Raw genomic sequence first — 16,663 nt, forward strand, 5'->3', positions numbered from 1 at the left:
TCTTCCCAGAAACACTTGTAGGAATTTGTATCCTAGTGGTGGATTCCAACCTAGAAACAAGGAAATTCTTGACTCTTATTAATATTCATTAACTCAAATGATATTTGTGGAGTGTCTGGCCAGTTGCTGGAGACGCAATGTGAATAGAGTATGAAACCTGCCCTCTGTTACTAGGGAGCTGGTGGAGCTCGCACGTCAGCGGATCACTGTGAGTGTGCGAGTTGGGATTTAGTGGAAGGAACCCAAGGAAAGCTGGATTGAGGAGAAGATGCGTTCCCAGAAGGCCTCACACAGAAGGCATTTGAGCTGTTTGTGTGTGTGTGTGTGTGTGTGTGTGTGTGTGTGTGTGTGTGTGTGCGCTACGCGGGCCTCTCACTGTTGTGACCTCTCCCGTTGGGGAGCATAGGCTCCGGACGCGCAGGCTCAGCAGCCATGGCTCACGAGCCCAGCCGCTCCGCGGCAAGTGGGATCTTCCCGGACCGGGGCACGAACCTGTGTCCCCTGCATCAGCAGGCGGACTCTCAACCACTGCGCCACCAGGGAAGCCCTGAGCTGGGTTTTAAAGAATGAGGCTAGGCCAACAGGTGGGGAGAGTTGGGTGGGACACATGCAATTCAGGATCAGGGAACCAGTATGTGAAAGGTAGGGTATACCTGGGGGAACCATAGGAAAACCCAAGTGGCTAGAAAGTGTTTGGAAGCAGCTCAGATTTGAGACTGTAGAGATGGGCACAGGCTGGATCATACAGTCTGGACTTTGCAAGTCTGATGTTTCCCAAACTCTGGATCTCTTATTTTATTTTTATTATTATTTTTTAATGTTTTGACCACACCCACGGCATTTGGGATCTTAGTTCTCTGACCAGGGATGGAACCCACGCCCCCTGCATTGGAAGCACAGAGTCTTAACTGCTGGACTGCCAGGGAAGTCCCTGGACTCTCTTATTTTAAAAGAAAATACTACCTCAATGCTGTAATTGAAAAATCAGTATTCTTTGCCATAAATGTAAGATTCCATAAAAACAACTTTAGTAAAAAAGAAAAAAATCCAAGTGAGTACATTTGAAATAGTTAAAATTAAAATATAATAATCGAATGTTTACAAAAAATGAACGCCTAAAATTATCTTCAGCTGGGAAAAAAATAAAATGATTTATAATTGGTCAGTAATAGAGATTCAGCCCTGTGTCCTATAGTTTCAGACCAAGAAGAGGGTTCGGTCAAGACAATTCTGTGTTTCTGATTTTGTGTTTATTAGCCCCCAGAATCAACACACCTGTGTGGGTGTTTATGGCCCCCGCCTCCTAAAGAGCAGGACGGCAGGGAGCTCAGATGACCTCCCAGATCCCATAGCTGGGAACCAAAATCCATGTCTTCTGACTCCAGACCCTCATACCAGGCTGATGTTTGATACAAGGGAAAACTTTCCAACATGTACATCTCTCTGAAAACAGAACTAAGCTGCCTCTGGGAACAGTGACCTTCTGCCTGGAGCAGGCCAGCGCACACCTGCCTGAGAAGTGGGGTATTTTTTGGTTTTTTTTTAATTAATTAATTTATTTATGGCTGTGTTGGGTCTTCGTTTCTGTGCGAGGGCTTTCTCTAGCTGTGGCAAGCGGGGGCCACTCTTCATCGCGGTGCGCGGGCCTCTCACTATCGCGGCCTCTCTTGTTTCGGAGCACAGGCTCCAGGTGCGCAGGCTCAGTAGTTGTGGCTCACCGGCCTAGTTGCTCCGCGGCATGTGGGATCTTCCCAGACCAGGGCTCGAACCCGTGTCCCCTGCATTGGCAGGCGGACTCTCAAACAGTGCGCCACCAGGGAAGCCCCTGAGAAGTGGTTTTGAGGTTATGTTTAGTGTCTGAAGTCTGTGCCTGGGAAATATTTCAAGATACTAACCCAAAGATTAAGAAATTTATGACTTTGTTTTAATCATTAAAACACGGATAAAAGGGGGTTTTGAGTTCTACAGAAATAAACATTCAAATTTAAAGCAACGATTGTTAGAGATTTATGGAACCCTAATTATAACCGCATGTGAGTTCTCTGTCCAGCAGCAGTAGTAATTGCTTAGAAAACAAACCTCCAAAATATTTATAACTTGAAGATATGTCAAAAATCCCACAATAGGGAAAGACTGTTAGTATATTCTTAGAAAATAATGTTTCTGAGAAGTATGAGCCCTTTCGGACACTATCCTTCATGGACTAACATGGTGAAACTTTAATTCCTGGGATTGTCAAATGTCTTGGGTTATCTATTGCTGGATAACCAATTATCCCAAAAGTTAGTGGCTTTAAGCAACAGTAACTATTATATTTCACAGTTCTGTGATTAACTGAGCTCAGCTGGGTGGTTCTTCTGCTCCATGTGTTATCAGCTGTGGCTGCCATTAGCTGGCCTGGAACATTCAGCAAACCTAACTTTGTTCAATTATAGGTATGTTCCTGGTGGTCTTTGCCTGTATAGTATTGTCAGCATGAAAAGTTTATTAATATGGTTTCAAATTCCCCATTTATACTAACCTTTAAGAACTACCATTTGTCAACTTTTGGCATAGTATCAAAGAAGAATATCCACAGTTATCTGAAAAGACTGTTAAAACAGTCCATCCTTTTTCAACTATCAATATATAACTGTATGAGGCTAGATTTTTTTCATATACTTCAGCCAACAAAACATTTCATGGCAGATTGACTGCAGAAGCAGTTATGAGAATCCAGCTGTCTTCAATTAAGCCAGATATTAAAGAGATTTGGAAATATGTAAAAATGCCATGCTTTTCATGGAATTTTGTTTGTTGTAGGGATATATAATTAATCTTTAAAATATGCTATTTATTATCAATTTGGTTTTGATAATGTACTGTGGTTAAGTAAGATGTCACCACTGAGGGAAGGTGGGTGATGGAAACCTGGGATCTCTTGGCATTATTTTTCAACTTCTTCTGAGTCTCCAATTATTGCAAAATAAAAAGTTTAAAAATATGTTATTTGTATTAACATATAAGTATAGTTTTTATTTTAAAATGATTGATAAGTAAAATATTTCTCAGTTTCAATTTCTAATACAGTAAACATACATAAACAAAAGCTCTTTGGAATCTTCATTTTTAACAGCATAAAGGGATCCTGTGATCAAAAACTTTGAGAATCACTGCAATACAAGTAAGGGAGGAAGTGGGGAGACTGGTGAGAAATCATATGGTTTAGACTAGGGAGGTAGCAGTGGAGGAGTCAGAAGGGGTTCAATTCTGGACGTGTTCTGAAGGTAGAGTCAACAAGATTTGCTGAAGGATCGGTTGTGGGAAACAAGAAAAACAGAGGTGTGTGTTTTTGTTTGCCTTTTGCCTAAGAAACTGGTGGAATGAAACTGACATTTAATCAGCTGGGAAAGCTCATGAAAGGAATAGATTTTGGGGGGAATATATTATTTTGGAAATGTTAAGTTTTGAGATGCCCATTAAATATCCAAGTGGAGAAGTATGTATGTTCCGTCTGACACAAGGCTTCCTTGTGTCTGGTAATACTATTGGGGGTTATTTAGCAGTTTCCTCATCTAAATCTGAAAATGTTAGGTTTCTGAATTGGCCTCCCATATTTACAGTTACACTAGTACAAGTAGCAGTTAATGTCTTAGCAAATAATCACCCTTCCCTATTGCAGGGTAAACCAATTAGATACGCAGTATTGGAGCCCGGCTGCGCGTTAGAATCACCTGGGGAGCCTTTAAAACATTCTGATAAGCGCGGCCTCTTACTCAGAGATTTTGATTTCACTGTTCTGGAGTGGGGTCACAGGCATCCTATGTTTTAAAAGCTCCCCAGATGATTTTAATGAGCAGTTAAGGCTAAATCACTGGATTAGAGTCATGATTTTGCTATTTCTTCCTAGAGCCATTTAAAAATTTCTTTTAAATTAAAACTCCCTTGAAACCACCCCCCTATTAATTCACTATGCAAATGGATAAAGGAAATTTTCTCTGAGCCTTGAGTGTGCAAATAGGACTTGCCCACAGAACACAGAGCCTGAAGTGTGTAAACAGCAGTGAGGGCCCCTGAAGAAGGAGCCAGAGAAACTGCTTCCCAGAAAACTGATTAGAGTGAGAAGGGCCTGATGGGAACCTGTGACTATGCTATCTAGACTCAAGGAAGGAACTCGGAGTTCAGCCGTTGACACTCCAAGCCTCACTACAACCAACCAATCCTGAACTGAGAAGCCGAGGACTTGTTTAAACTGACCCATCATGTTACCTTGTGAAGCTTTGTGGCTTTTGCCTTTAAGCCCCACCCTTGCCTTTGGTTGGAGAGACGTCTTCAGGGGCTCCTCTCCACAATATATTCCTATACATAGTAACCCCCAGGGCTCTAACTCATCCTCTCTGAGTTATTCTGAAGCCTCAGAGTCCTATTTACCTTTAATCGCAAAGAAGGGGCAGAGGGGAAACAACACATACTTCATTTGCTGAGTTTTAACTGTTTTCACGAGATACGTCAGACAGATATAAATGTGAATTCATTAGTATACTTGGTCTCTCAGTTAATGAATCAGGCAAGGTAAACACATGGGCCATAGGTATTCACTAAAATATCTGAACTTTTCTCCAGACTGTACTCACTGTACTCACTTTTCTGGAGTAATGGAATAAGAAAATGAAAAGTTTTCCAGGAAGCACAGTGTGTTGGTTTTCTATGCTGTGAAACAAATAACCACAAACGGAGTGGATTAAAACAACACACATTTATTATCTCACAGTTTCTGTGGGTCAAGAGTCTGGGCACAGCTTTACTGGATCTTCAGCTCAGGGTCTCACAAGCCTGCAGTCAAGGTGTTGGCCAGGAGGCCTCCTCACCGGGAGGATCAACTACATCTGGAAGAAGCTGCTTCCAAGCTAAGTCAGGTTGTTTGCAAAAGTTATTTCCTTGTATGAGTGAAGGCCCTGGCTTTTCATAGCCATCAGTTGGAAGCTGTCTGCAGATCCTACAGGACACCCAAAGTTCCTTGTCATGTGGGTTCCCTCAACACGGCTGCTTGTTTCCTCAAGCCAGCAAAGAGAATCTCCCGTTCCACTCTACTAACATGGGATTTTATATAATGCAGTATAATCACAGGAGTAACACCCCATCACCTTTGCCGTATTCTATATTGCTCAAAAGCAAGTCACAGGTCCTGCCTGCAACACATGGAGAGGGGAAACCCACAAAGGTGTGGCCACCGGGAGGCAGGATATCACTGGGGGCCGGGGTCACCTCAGGGTGTGTTTGCCAAACAAGAAAAGAGGGCAGGAGAAACGGGGATTGTTTATAGTCAAACCAAACAAACCTAGTTTGTCCTGAAAAAACTGGAAAGGACAGTGGATGGAGCCAGGGATCAAGGGTTCTGGTCTTGGTTGTGTCATTAACTAGATTACATACCCAGCTGGACCTCAATTTCCTTACTTTACAAATGAGGTAGGGCAGATGCTAATCAAAGAAATGCATATTAAAATAGCAAGGAAGCACCATTGTTCACCTTTAGCAAAAATTAGAAATGACTGTATTCTAAGCTCGTGAGTTTTTAGTGAAACAACTATGCTTCGTCCTGGAAAGCAATCTGTCGTTAAAATGTTCACACCTGTGACGATTAATGTTATGTGTCAACTTGGCCATGGGGTGCCAAGATATCTGGTTAAATATTATTTCTGGGTATATCTGTGAGGGTGCTTCTGGATGAGATTAACATCTGAATCAGTAGACCGAGTAAAGCAGGTTGGCCTCCCCAATGTGGGTGGGCCTCATCCAATTCATTTAAGTCCTGAAGAGAATAAAAGGCTGAGCTCTTTGACAGGCTCCCAGATGCCCCAGCGCTCCGTGCCCCCGCCACCGGGTCTGCAGGCCAGTCCGGTCCCTGGGATACATCGGGTGGGCAGCCTCGGCTCTGACCCGCCAAGAAAGGCCCGGTAACGTTGGCCCGGCTCTGGGTTTGAATCCACCTCCTTCACTGGCTGGCTCTGTGACCTTGGGCCGTGCCCCTTGCCCGAGTCCAGGTGACTCATTGGGATGAGAATGACCCTCCTCGTGGGCTAGGCGGTTCCAGAGGGCACCTGGAAAGTGCTGGCCTGGGCCGCCGTCAGGTGGGGGACCACCGTGGGTGCTGCGGCTACCACGAACCAGCAGACCTTGATGTTAGCTTAGAACCACTGGCCCAGAGGCGCCCTTCTGAGCTTGCCCTCTCCCTGAGGTCCTGTGCAGCCGTCGCCCGGCCTCCCGGTGCCTTGCAACCCTGCACGGTCCCAGGGCGGTCCAGCCATTTCTCACGACCTCGCAATCACCCCTCTGCACAGGCCACGAACCCCGTCAGACACTCTTGGGCCTTCCAGTGGGGCTGCTCCATCTGGATCCTCCTTCCAGGTCCCCTTGACCATCATCAGCAAGCCCCAGAGCACAAGGTGATACAGTTAAGAGTCCCTCTGGTGCCTGGGGACAGGAGTAGCCTCTCTGAGGTGAGCTGAACCAGAGACAATCACCATCAGAGCAAAGGCCTTTCAGCAGTGCGAGACTCAAGCAGGGGAAAGCTCAGCATGTCCCAGGAACCAACAAAAGCACACCTCTCTACACTTGGAGTCATCGTGTTCCAAGTACTCAGCAGCCACATGTGGCTCATGGCAACTGTATTAGCAACCTATAGTTTTTTACTCAGAAACAAAAATATCATGCAAGAATGAAGATAGCGGAGTAGAAGGACGTGCTCTCATCCCCTCTTGTGAGAACACCAGAATCACAACTAGCTGCTAGACAGTCATCAACAGGAGGACACTGGAACTCACCAAAAAAGACACCCCACATCCAAAGACAAAGGAGAAGCCACAATGAGATGGTATGAGGGGCGCAATCACAGTAAAATCAAATCCCATAACTGCTGGGTGGGTGACTCACAGACTGGAGAACGCTTATACCACAGAAGTCCACCCACTGGAGTGAAGGTTCTGAGTCCCACGTCAGGCTTCCCAACCTGGGGGTCTGGCAACGGGAGGAGGAATTCCTAGAGAATCAGCCTTTGAAGGCTAGTGGGATTTGATTGCAGGACTTCAACAGGACTGGGGGAAAAAGAGACTCCACTCTTGGAGGGCACACATAAAGTAGTGTGTGCATCAGGACACAGGGGAAAGAGCAGTGACCCCAGGGGAGACTGAACCAGACCTACCTGCTAGTGTTGGAGGGTCTCCTGCAGAGGTGGGACATGGCTGTGGCTCACTGTGGGGACAAGGACACTGGCAGCAGAAGTTCCGGGAAATACACCTTGGCATGAGCCTTCCCAGAGTCCGCCATTAGCCCCACCAAAGAGCCCAGGTAGGCTCTACTGTTGGGTTGCCTCAGGCCAAACAACCAACAGGGAGGGAACACAGCCTCACCCTCAGCAGTCAGGCAGATTAAAGTTTTACTGAGTGCTGCCCACCAGAGCAACAGTTAACTCTACCTACCACCAGTCCCTCCCATCAGGAAACTTGCACAGGCCTCTTAGATAGCCACATCCACCAGAGGGCAGACAGCAGAAGCAAGAGGAACTACAAACCTGGAGCCTGTGGGAAAAAAACACATTCACAGAAAGAGAGACAAGATGAAAAGGCAGAGGGCTATGTACCAGATGAAGGAACAACATAAAACCCCAGAAAAACAACTAAATGAAGTGGAGACAGGCAACCTTCCAGAAAAAGAGTACAGAATAATGATAGTGAAGATGATCCAGGACCTCAGAAAAAGAATGGAGGCAAAGATCGAGAAGATGCAAGAAATGTTTAACAAAGACGTACAAGGATTAAAGAACAGAGATGAACAATACAATAACTGAAATGAAAACTACACTAGAAGGAATCAATAGCAGAATAACTGAGGCAGCAGAACGGATAAGTGACCTGGAAGATAGAATGGTGGAATGCACTGCTGTGGAACAGAATAAAGAAAAAAGAATGAAAAGAAATGAAGACAGCCTAAGAGACCTCTGGGACAACATTAAATGCAAAAACATTCACATTATAGGGGTCCCAGAAGGCGAAGAGACAGAGAAATGACCAGAGAAAATATTTGAAGATATTGTAGTCAAAAACTTCCCTAACATGGGAAAGGAAATAGCCACCCAAGACCAGGAAGTGCAGCGAGTCCCATACAGGATAAATCAAAGGAGAAACACGCTGAGACACATAGTAATCAAATTGGCAAAAATTAAAGACAAAGAAAAATTGAAAGCAGCAAAGCAAAAAGGACAACATACAAAGGAACTCCCATAAGGTTAACAGCTGATTTCTCAGCAGAAACTCTACAAGCCAGAAGGGAGTGGCATCATATACTTAAAGTGATGAAAGGGAAGAACCTACAACCAAGATTACTCTACCCAGCAAGGATCTCATTCAGATTCCATGGAGAAATCAAAAGATTTACAGACAAGCAAAAGCTAAGAGAATTCAGCACCACCAAAGCAGCTCTACAGCAAATGCTAAAGGAACTTTTCTACGTGGGAAACACAAGAGAAGAAGAGGACCTAAAAAAACAAACCCAAAACAATTAAGAAAATGGTCATAGGAACATACATATCGATAATTACCTTAAATGTTAATGGATTAAATGCTCCAACCAAAAGACACAGGCTTGCTGAATGGAGACAAAAACAAGACCCATCTATATGCTGTCTACAAGAGACCCACTTCAGACCTAGAGACACATACAGACTGAAAGTGAGGGGATGGAAAAAGGTATTCCATGAAAATGGGAATCAAAAGAAACCTGGAGTAGCAATACTCATATCAGATAAAATAGACTTTAAAATAAAGAATGTGACAAGAGACAAGGAAGGACACTACATAATGATCAAGGGATCAATCCAAGAAGAAGATATAACAATTATAAATATATATGCACCCAACGTACGAGCACCTCAATACATAAGGTGACTGCTAACAGCTCTAAAAGAGGAAATCGACAGTAACACAATAATAGTGGGGGACTTTAACACCTCACTTACACCAATGGACAGATCATCCAAAATGAAAATAAGGAAACAGAAGCTTTAAATGACACAATAAACCAGATAGATTTAATTGACATTTATAAGACATTCCATCCAAAAACAGCAGATTACACTTTCTTCTCAAGTGTGCACGGAACATTCTCCAGGATAGATCACATCTTGGGTCACAAATCAAGCCTCAGTAAATTTAAGAAAATTGAAATCATATCAAGCATCTTTTCTGACCACAACGCTATGAGATGAGAAATGAATTACAGGGGAAAAAAATTAACACAAACACATGGAGGCTAAACAGTACGTTACTAAATAACCAAAAGATCAGTGAAAAATCAAAGAGGAAATCAAAAAATACCTAGAGACAAATGACAATGAATACACGATGATCCAAAACCTATGGGATGCAGCAAAAGCAGTTCTAGGAGGGAAGTTTATAGCTATACAATACTACCTCAAGAAACGAGAAAAGTCTCAAATAAACAATCTAACATTACACCTAAAGGAACTAGAGAAAGATGAACAAACAAAACCTAAAGTTAGCAGAAGGAAAGAAATCAAGATCAGAGTAGAAATAAATGAAATAGAAACAAAGAACACAATAGCAAAGATCAATAAAACTAAAAGCTGGTTCTTTGAGAAGATAAACAAAATTGCTAAATCATTAGCCAGACTGATCAAGAAAAAGAGGGAGAGGACTCAAATCAAGAAAATTAGAAATGAAAAAGGAGAAGTTACAACAGACACTGCAGAAATACAAAACATCCTAAGAGACTAGGACAAGCAACACTATGCCAATAAAATGGACAACCTGGAAGAAATGGACAAATTCTTAGAAAGGTATAACCTACCAAGACTGAACCAGGAAGAAATAGAAAATATGAACAGAACAATCACAAGTAAGTGAAATTGAAACTGTGATTAAAAATCTTCCAACAAACAAAAGTCCAGGACCAGATGGCTTCACAGGGGAATTCATTCAAACATTTAGAGAAGAGCTAACATTCATCCTTCTCAAACTCTTTCAAAAAATTGCAGAGGAAGAAACACTCCCACACTCATTCTATGAGGCCACCATCACTCTAATACCAAAACCAGACAAAGATCCTACAAAAAAAGAAAATTACAGACCAATATCACTGATGAATATAGATGCAAAAATCCTCAACAAAATACTAGCAAACAGAATTCAACAGCACATTAAAAGGATCATACACCGTGATTGAGCGGGGTTTATTCCAGGGATGCAAGGATTCTTTGATATATGCATATCAATCAATGTGATACACCATATTAACAAACTGAAGAATAAAACCATATGATCATCTCAATAGGTGCAGAAAAAGCTTTTGACAAAATTCAACAACAATTTATGATAAAAACTCTCCAGAAAGTGGGCACAGAGGGAACCTACCTCAACATAATAGAGGCCGTATGCAACACACCCACAGCAAACATGATTCTCAATTGTGAAAAACTGAAAGCATTTCCTCTAATTTCAGGAACAAGACAAGGATGTCCAGTCTCACCACTATTATTCAACATAGTTTTGGAAGCCCTAGCCATGGCAATCAGAGAAGAAAAAGAAATACAAATTGGAAAAGAAGAAGTAAAACTGTCACTGTTTGCAGATGATATGATACTATACATAGAGAATCCTAAAAATGCCACCAGAAGGCTACTAGAGCTCATCAATGAATGTGGTAAATTTGCAAGATACAAAACTAGTGCACAGAAATCTCTTGCATTCGTATACACTAATGATGAAAAATCTGAAAGAGAAATTAAGGAAACACTCCCATTTACCATTGCAACAAAAAGAATAAAATACCTAGGAATAAACCTACCTAGGGAGACAAAAGACCTGTATGCAGAAAACTATAAGACACTGATGAAAGAAGTTAAAGATGATACCAACAGATGGAGAGATATACCATGTTCTTGGATTGGAAGAATCAATATTGTGAAAATGACTATACTACCCAAAGCAATCTGCAGATTCAATGCAATCCCTATCATATTACCAATGGCATTTTTTACAGAACTAGAACAAGAAGTCTTAAAATTTGTATGGAGACACATAAGACCGCGAATAGCCAAAGCAGTCTTGAGGGAGAAAAACGGAGCTGGAGGAATCAGACTCCCTTACTTCAGACCTTACTAGAAAGCTACAGTCATCAAGACAATATGGTACTTGTACAAAAACAGTAACATAGATCAATGGAACAAGATAGAGAGCCCAGAGAAAAACACACACACCGATGGTCAACTAATCTATGACAAAGTTGGCAAGGATATACAATGGAGAAAAGACAGTCTCTTCAATAAGTGGTGCTGGGAAAACTGGATTAGCTACATGTAAAAGAATGAAATTAGAACACTCCCTAACACCATACACAAAAATAAACTCAAAATGGATTCGAGACCTAACTGTAAGACCGGACACTATAAAACTCTTAGAGGAAAACATAAGAAGAACACTCTTGGACATAAATCAGAGCAAGATCTTCTTTGATCCACCTCCTAGAGTAATGGTAATAAAAACAAAAATAAACAAATGGGACCTAATGAAGCTTCAAAGCTTTTGCACAGCAAAGGAAACCATAAACAAGACAAAAAGACAACCTTCAGAATGAGGGAAAATATTTGCAAATGAACAGACAAAGGATTAATCTCCAAAATATATAAACAGCTCATGCAGCTCAATATTGAAAAAACAAACAACCCAATCCAAAACTGGGCACAAGGGGGCTTCCCTGGTGGCACAATGGTTGAGAATCTGCCTGCCAATGCAGGGGACACGGGTTCGAGCCCTGGTCTGGGAAGATCCCACATGCCGCGGAGCACCTGGGCCCGTGAACCACAATTACTGAGCCTGTGCCTCTGGAGCCTGTGCTCTGCAACAAGAGAGGCCGTGATAGTGAGAGGTCCGCGCACTGCGATGAAGAGTGGCCCCCGCTTGCCACAACTAGAGAAAGCCCTCGCACAGAAACGAAGACTCGACACAGCCATAAATAAATAAATAAAAATAAAATTGGTCCTGGTTTAAAAAAAAAAAAAATGGGCAGAAGACCTAAATAGACATTTCTCCAAAGAAGATATACAGGTGGCCAAGAAGCACATGAAAAGCTGCTTAACATCACTAATTATTACAGAAATGCAAATCAAAACTACAATGAGGTATCACCTCACACCAGTTAGAATGGGCATCATCAGAAAATCTACAAACAACAAATGCTGGAGAGGGTGTGGAGAAAAGGGAACTCTCTTGCACTGTTGGTGGGAATGCAAATTGATACAGTCACTATGGAGAACAGTATGGAGGTTCCTTAAAAAAACTAAAAATAGAATTACCATATGACTCAGAAATCCCACTACTGGCATATACCCAAAGAAAACCATAATTCAAAAAGACACATGCACCCCAATGTTCATTGCAGCACTATTTACAATAGCCAGGTCATGGAAGCAACCTAAATGTCCATTGACAGACGAATGGATAAAGAAGATGTGGTACATATATTCAATGGAATATTACTCAGCCATAAAAAGGAACGAAATTGAGTCATTTTTTGAGACATGGATGGATCTAGAGACTGTCATACAGAGTGAAGTAAGTCAGAAAGAGAAAAACAAATATCGTCTATTAACGTATGTATGTGGAATGTAGAAAAATGGTACAGATGAACCGATTTGCAGGGCAGAAGTTGAGACACAGATGTAGAGAACAAACGTATTGACATGTAGATACTGATGTGTATAAAATTGATGACTAATAAGAACCTGCTGTATAAAAAAATAAAAGTAAAAAAAGGCTGAGTAAGAAAAAATTCTTTCTCTCTGCTTGACAGTCTTTAAGCTGGAATATTGGTCTTCTCCTGCCTTCAGACTCAGACTGGAACCACACCATCAACTCTCCAGCGTCTCCAGCTTGCTGAACTGCAGATCTTGGGACTTTTCAGCTCCCATAATCACATGAGCCTTACAGTAAATCTTTTTATAGACTCTCCAACATTTGACAAAGTAATCTGATTCCTGGGAGTCTAGCCTAAGAAAATGTATAATTCAAGAGCTTTTTATGAAACCAGCTATGTGCACAAAGTTATTAACCATAGTATTATTTATAATAATTAAAAACTGGAAATAATACACATGTTTAACAATTGGAGCATGGCTGAATAGATTATATTGCATCTATTTGAAATTATGCAGCCATTACAGGAATAATCATGAAGAGTATGTAGCAACACAGATGTCAATTTATAAAACAAAAGCAGAACATTAAATTATATAAACATTTTAGTTTTAACAAGAAAAAGTAAATAATGAAAAGAATCCATATGTTTGGGTCATGGGATTACACAAACAATTTTTCACAACTTTCCTTTATGAACAAGACATTATAAAAACAATAAATAAAAGGTATACAATGAAGGGGTTGAATTATCCGTGGTTCTTAAGTGGGATAGACTTCAGAATTTTAAAATACTTATACCTGGGTCCTACCTTGCGAAAATTCTGAAATGGGATAGGGCACCTATGTATTTAAAAGTATGCAGAAACACTCTAACCTCATCCCCACCCCCAAATACACAGGTGATTATTATTTTTTATTGAAGTATATTTGATTTATAATATTGCGTTAATTTGTGCTGTAGAGCAAAGTAACCCAGCTATACACATATATACATTCTTTTTTATATTATTTTCCATTACGGTTTATCCCAGGATACTGAATATAGTTCCCTGTGCTATACAATAGGACCTTGTTGTTTATCAATTCTGTAAGTAATAGTTTGCACCTACTAACCCCAAACTCGCAGTCCATCCCTCCCCTTCTCTCCCATCCCTTTGGCAACCACAAGTCTGTTCTCTATATCTGTGATTCTGTTTCTGTTTCATAGATAGGTTCATTTGTGCCATATTTTAGATTCCACATATAAGTGATATCATATGGTATTTGTCTTTCTCTTCACTTAGTATGATAATCTCCAGTTGCATCCATGTTGCTGCAAATGGCATTATTTCCCTCTTCTTTATGGCTGAGTAGTATTCCATTGTATATATGTACCACATCTTCTTTATCCATTCATCTGTCGATGGACATTTAGGTTGTTTCCATGTCTTGGCTATTATGAATAATGCTGCTATGAACATAGGGGTGCATGTATCTTTTTGAATTATAGTTTTGTCTGGATATATGCCCAGGGAGTGGGGTTGCTGGATAATATGGTAATTCTATTTTTAGTTTTCTGAGGAACCTCCATACTATTTTCCATAGTGGCTGCACCAACTTACATTCCCACCAAGAGTGTAGGAGGGTTCCCTTTTTTCCACACCCTATCCAGCATTTGTTATTTGTAGACTTGCTAAAGAACCACCTTAAAAAGCACCACTCGCTAAAGAAACTGTCTTTTTCTCATTTTATAGCCTTGCTTCCTTTGTCAAAGATTGACCATAGGTGTGTGGGTTTATTACTGGGGTCTCTATTCTGTCCCTTTGATCCATATGTCTGTTTTTGTGCCAATACCACACTGTTTTGATTACTGTAGCTTTGTAGTATTGTTTGAAGTCTGGGAGGGTTATGCCTCCTCCTTTGTTCTTTTTTATTTTTTAATTTTTATTTATTTATTTATGGCTGTGTTGGGTCTTCATTGCTGCGTGAGGGCTTTTCTCTTGTTGCGGCGAGTGGGGGCTACTCTTTGTTGTGGTGCGCGGGCTTCTCATTGCAGTGGCTTCTCTCGTTGTGGAGCACAGGCTCTAGGAGCGTGAGCTTCAGTAGTTGTGGCATGCAGGCTCAGTAGTTGTGGCTCACAGACTTAGTTGCTCCATGGCATGTGGGATATTCCTGGACCAGGGCTCAAACCTGTGTCCCCTGCATTGGCAGGTGGATTCTTAACCACTGTGCCACCAGGGAAGCCTCCTCTTTTGTTCTTTTTCCTTAGGATTGCTTTGGCAATTCAGGGTCTTTATGGTTCCATATAAATTTTAGGATTATTTGTTTTAGTTCTGTGAAAAATGTCATGGGTAATTTGATAGGGATCACATTAAATCTGTAGATTGCTTTGGGTAGTATGGCCATTTTCACAATATTAATTCTTCCAGGCCAAGAGCATGGGATATCTTTCATTTCTTTGAATCATCTTTAATTTCCTTTATTAATGTTTTATAGTTCTCAGCATATCAGTCTTTCACCTCCTTGGTCCGGTTTATTCCTAAGTATTTTATTTTTTTTTGGTGTGATTTTAAAACATATTGTGTTTTTACGTTCCCTTTCTGATATTTCATTGCTGGTGTAAAGAAATGCAACGAATTTCTGTATGTTACTCTTGTATCCTGCTACCTTGCTGAATTCATTGATCAGTTCCAGTAGGTTTTGTGCGGAGTCTTTAGGGTTTTCTATATATGGTATCATGTCATCTGCATATGATGACAATTTTACCTATTCCCTGCCAATTTGGATACCTTTTATTTCTTTTCTGATTGCTTTGGCTATGACTTCCAATACTATGTTGAATAGAAGTGTCGAGAGTGGGCATCCTTGTCTCGTTCCAGATATTCACAGTAAGTCTTTCAGCTTTTCACCATTGAGTATTATATTGGCTGTGGGTTTGTCATAAATAGCTTTTATTATGTTGAGATATGTTCCTTCTATACGCATTTTGGTAAGAGTTTTTATCATGAATGAATGTTGAATTTTGTCAGATGCTTCTTCTGTATGTATTGAGATGATTATGTGGTTTTTGTCTTTTCTTTTGTTGATGTGGTGTATCACACTGATTTGCGTATGTTGAACCAAACTTGTGAACTTGGGATGAATCCCACTTGGTCGTGGTGTATGATCTTGTTTACGCATTGCTGGATTCAGTTTGATAATTTTTTTTGATAATTTTTGCATCTATATTCATCAAAGATATCGGCCTGTAACTTTCTTTTTTGGTGGTATCTTTGTCTGGTTTAGGTATCAGGATGATGGTGGCTTCATAGCATGTTTTTGGGAGTGTTCCCTCCTCTTGAATCTTTTGGAAGAGTTTGAGAAGGATTGGTAAAAGTTCTTCTTCGTATGTTTGGTAGAATTCACCTGAATACACAGGTGATTCTGATGCATACTGGTAGGCAAATTCTCAGCATAAAGTTCCACAAAGCTATGGAGAATAAGGGAGATATTCCCACAATGAGCTCAGCATTGCTTACAAGGCACCTTGGATGATGGGGACCAGACTGGCCTTTAGTGTATTATCTGGGCTGCTGCAGTCACTGTTATTAGTGTTTGTGGCTTGTCAGCAATCTGATGCATAACCCTTTGAGCAGGATTGCTCCACAAGGCGGAAGGCCTCCAGGAACTCATTGATGTCAATGTGGCCATCTTTGTTGAAGTCAATGCTCCGGGCAAGGTCACAGATGCAGTCGTCAGTGACATCAATGTTCATATGAGAGCTGAACAGCTTCCAAGTCTGCCTGAACTCGTCCAGTGAAATGAACCCTTACCAGAGAAAGCAAGTCACTTTAGTGAGTCAGTCTAGTTTTCAGTGCTCATTTCCTCTGACATTCTTGCAAGGATACCTGCTTCCTACCGTTAAACAAAGGCACCCAAGGCCTAGAATCCACTTTAAACTCCCAAGAGGATAGTACTGAACCACTTAATCAGTGGTTCTGAGCGGGAAGCAATAGTGT

At 41.2% G+C, this 16,663-nt stretch overlaps 1 protein-coding gene across 2 annotated transcripts in view; it reads right to left on the reverse strand.

Moving 5' to 3' along the window:
* Positions 1-3,052: 3,052 nt before the first annotated feature.
* The window catches only part of PPEF2 (protein phosphatase with EF-hand domain 2), a 63,806-nt gene continuing 50,195 nt past the window's right edge, over positions 3,053-16,663 (reverse strand). For both annotated transcript variants that reach the window (XM_073805354.1, XM_073805353.1), the window contains exon 17: positions 3,053-16,472. In XM_073805354.1, the coding sequence (XP_073661455.1) occupies positions 16,270-16,472 (203 nt within the window). In that variant the 3' untranslated portion in view covers positions 3,053-16,269. The remainder of the gene's footprint in view (positions 16,473-16,663) is intronic.

The sequence above is a fragment of the Tursiops truncatus genome, chromosome 5 (assembly GCF_011762595.2).
Source record: "Tursiops truncatus isolate mTurTru1 chromosome 5, mTurTru1.mat.Y, whole genome shotgun sequence".
Classification (NCBI taxonomy): Eukaryota; Metazoa; Chordata; class Mammalia; order Artiodactyla; family Delphinidae; genus Tursiops; species Tursiops truncatus.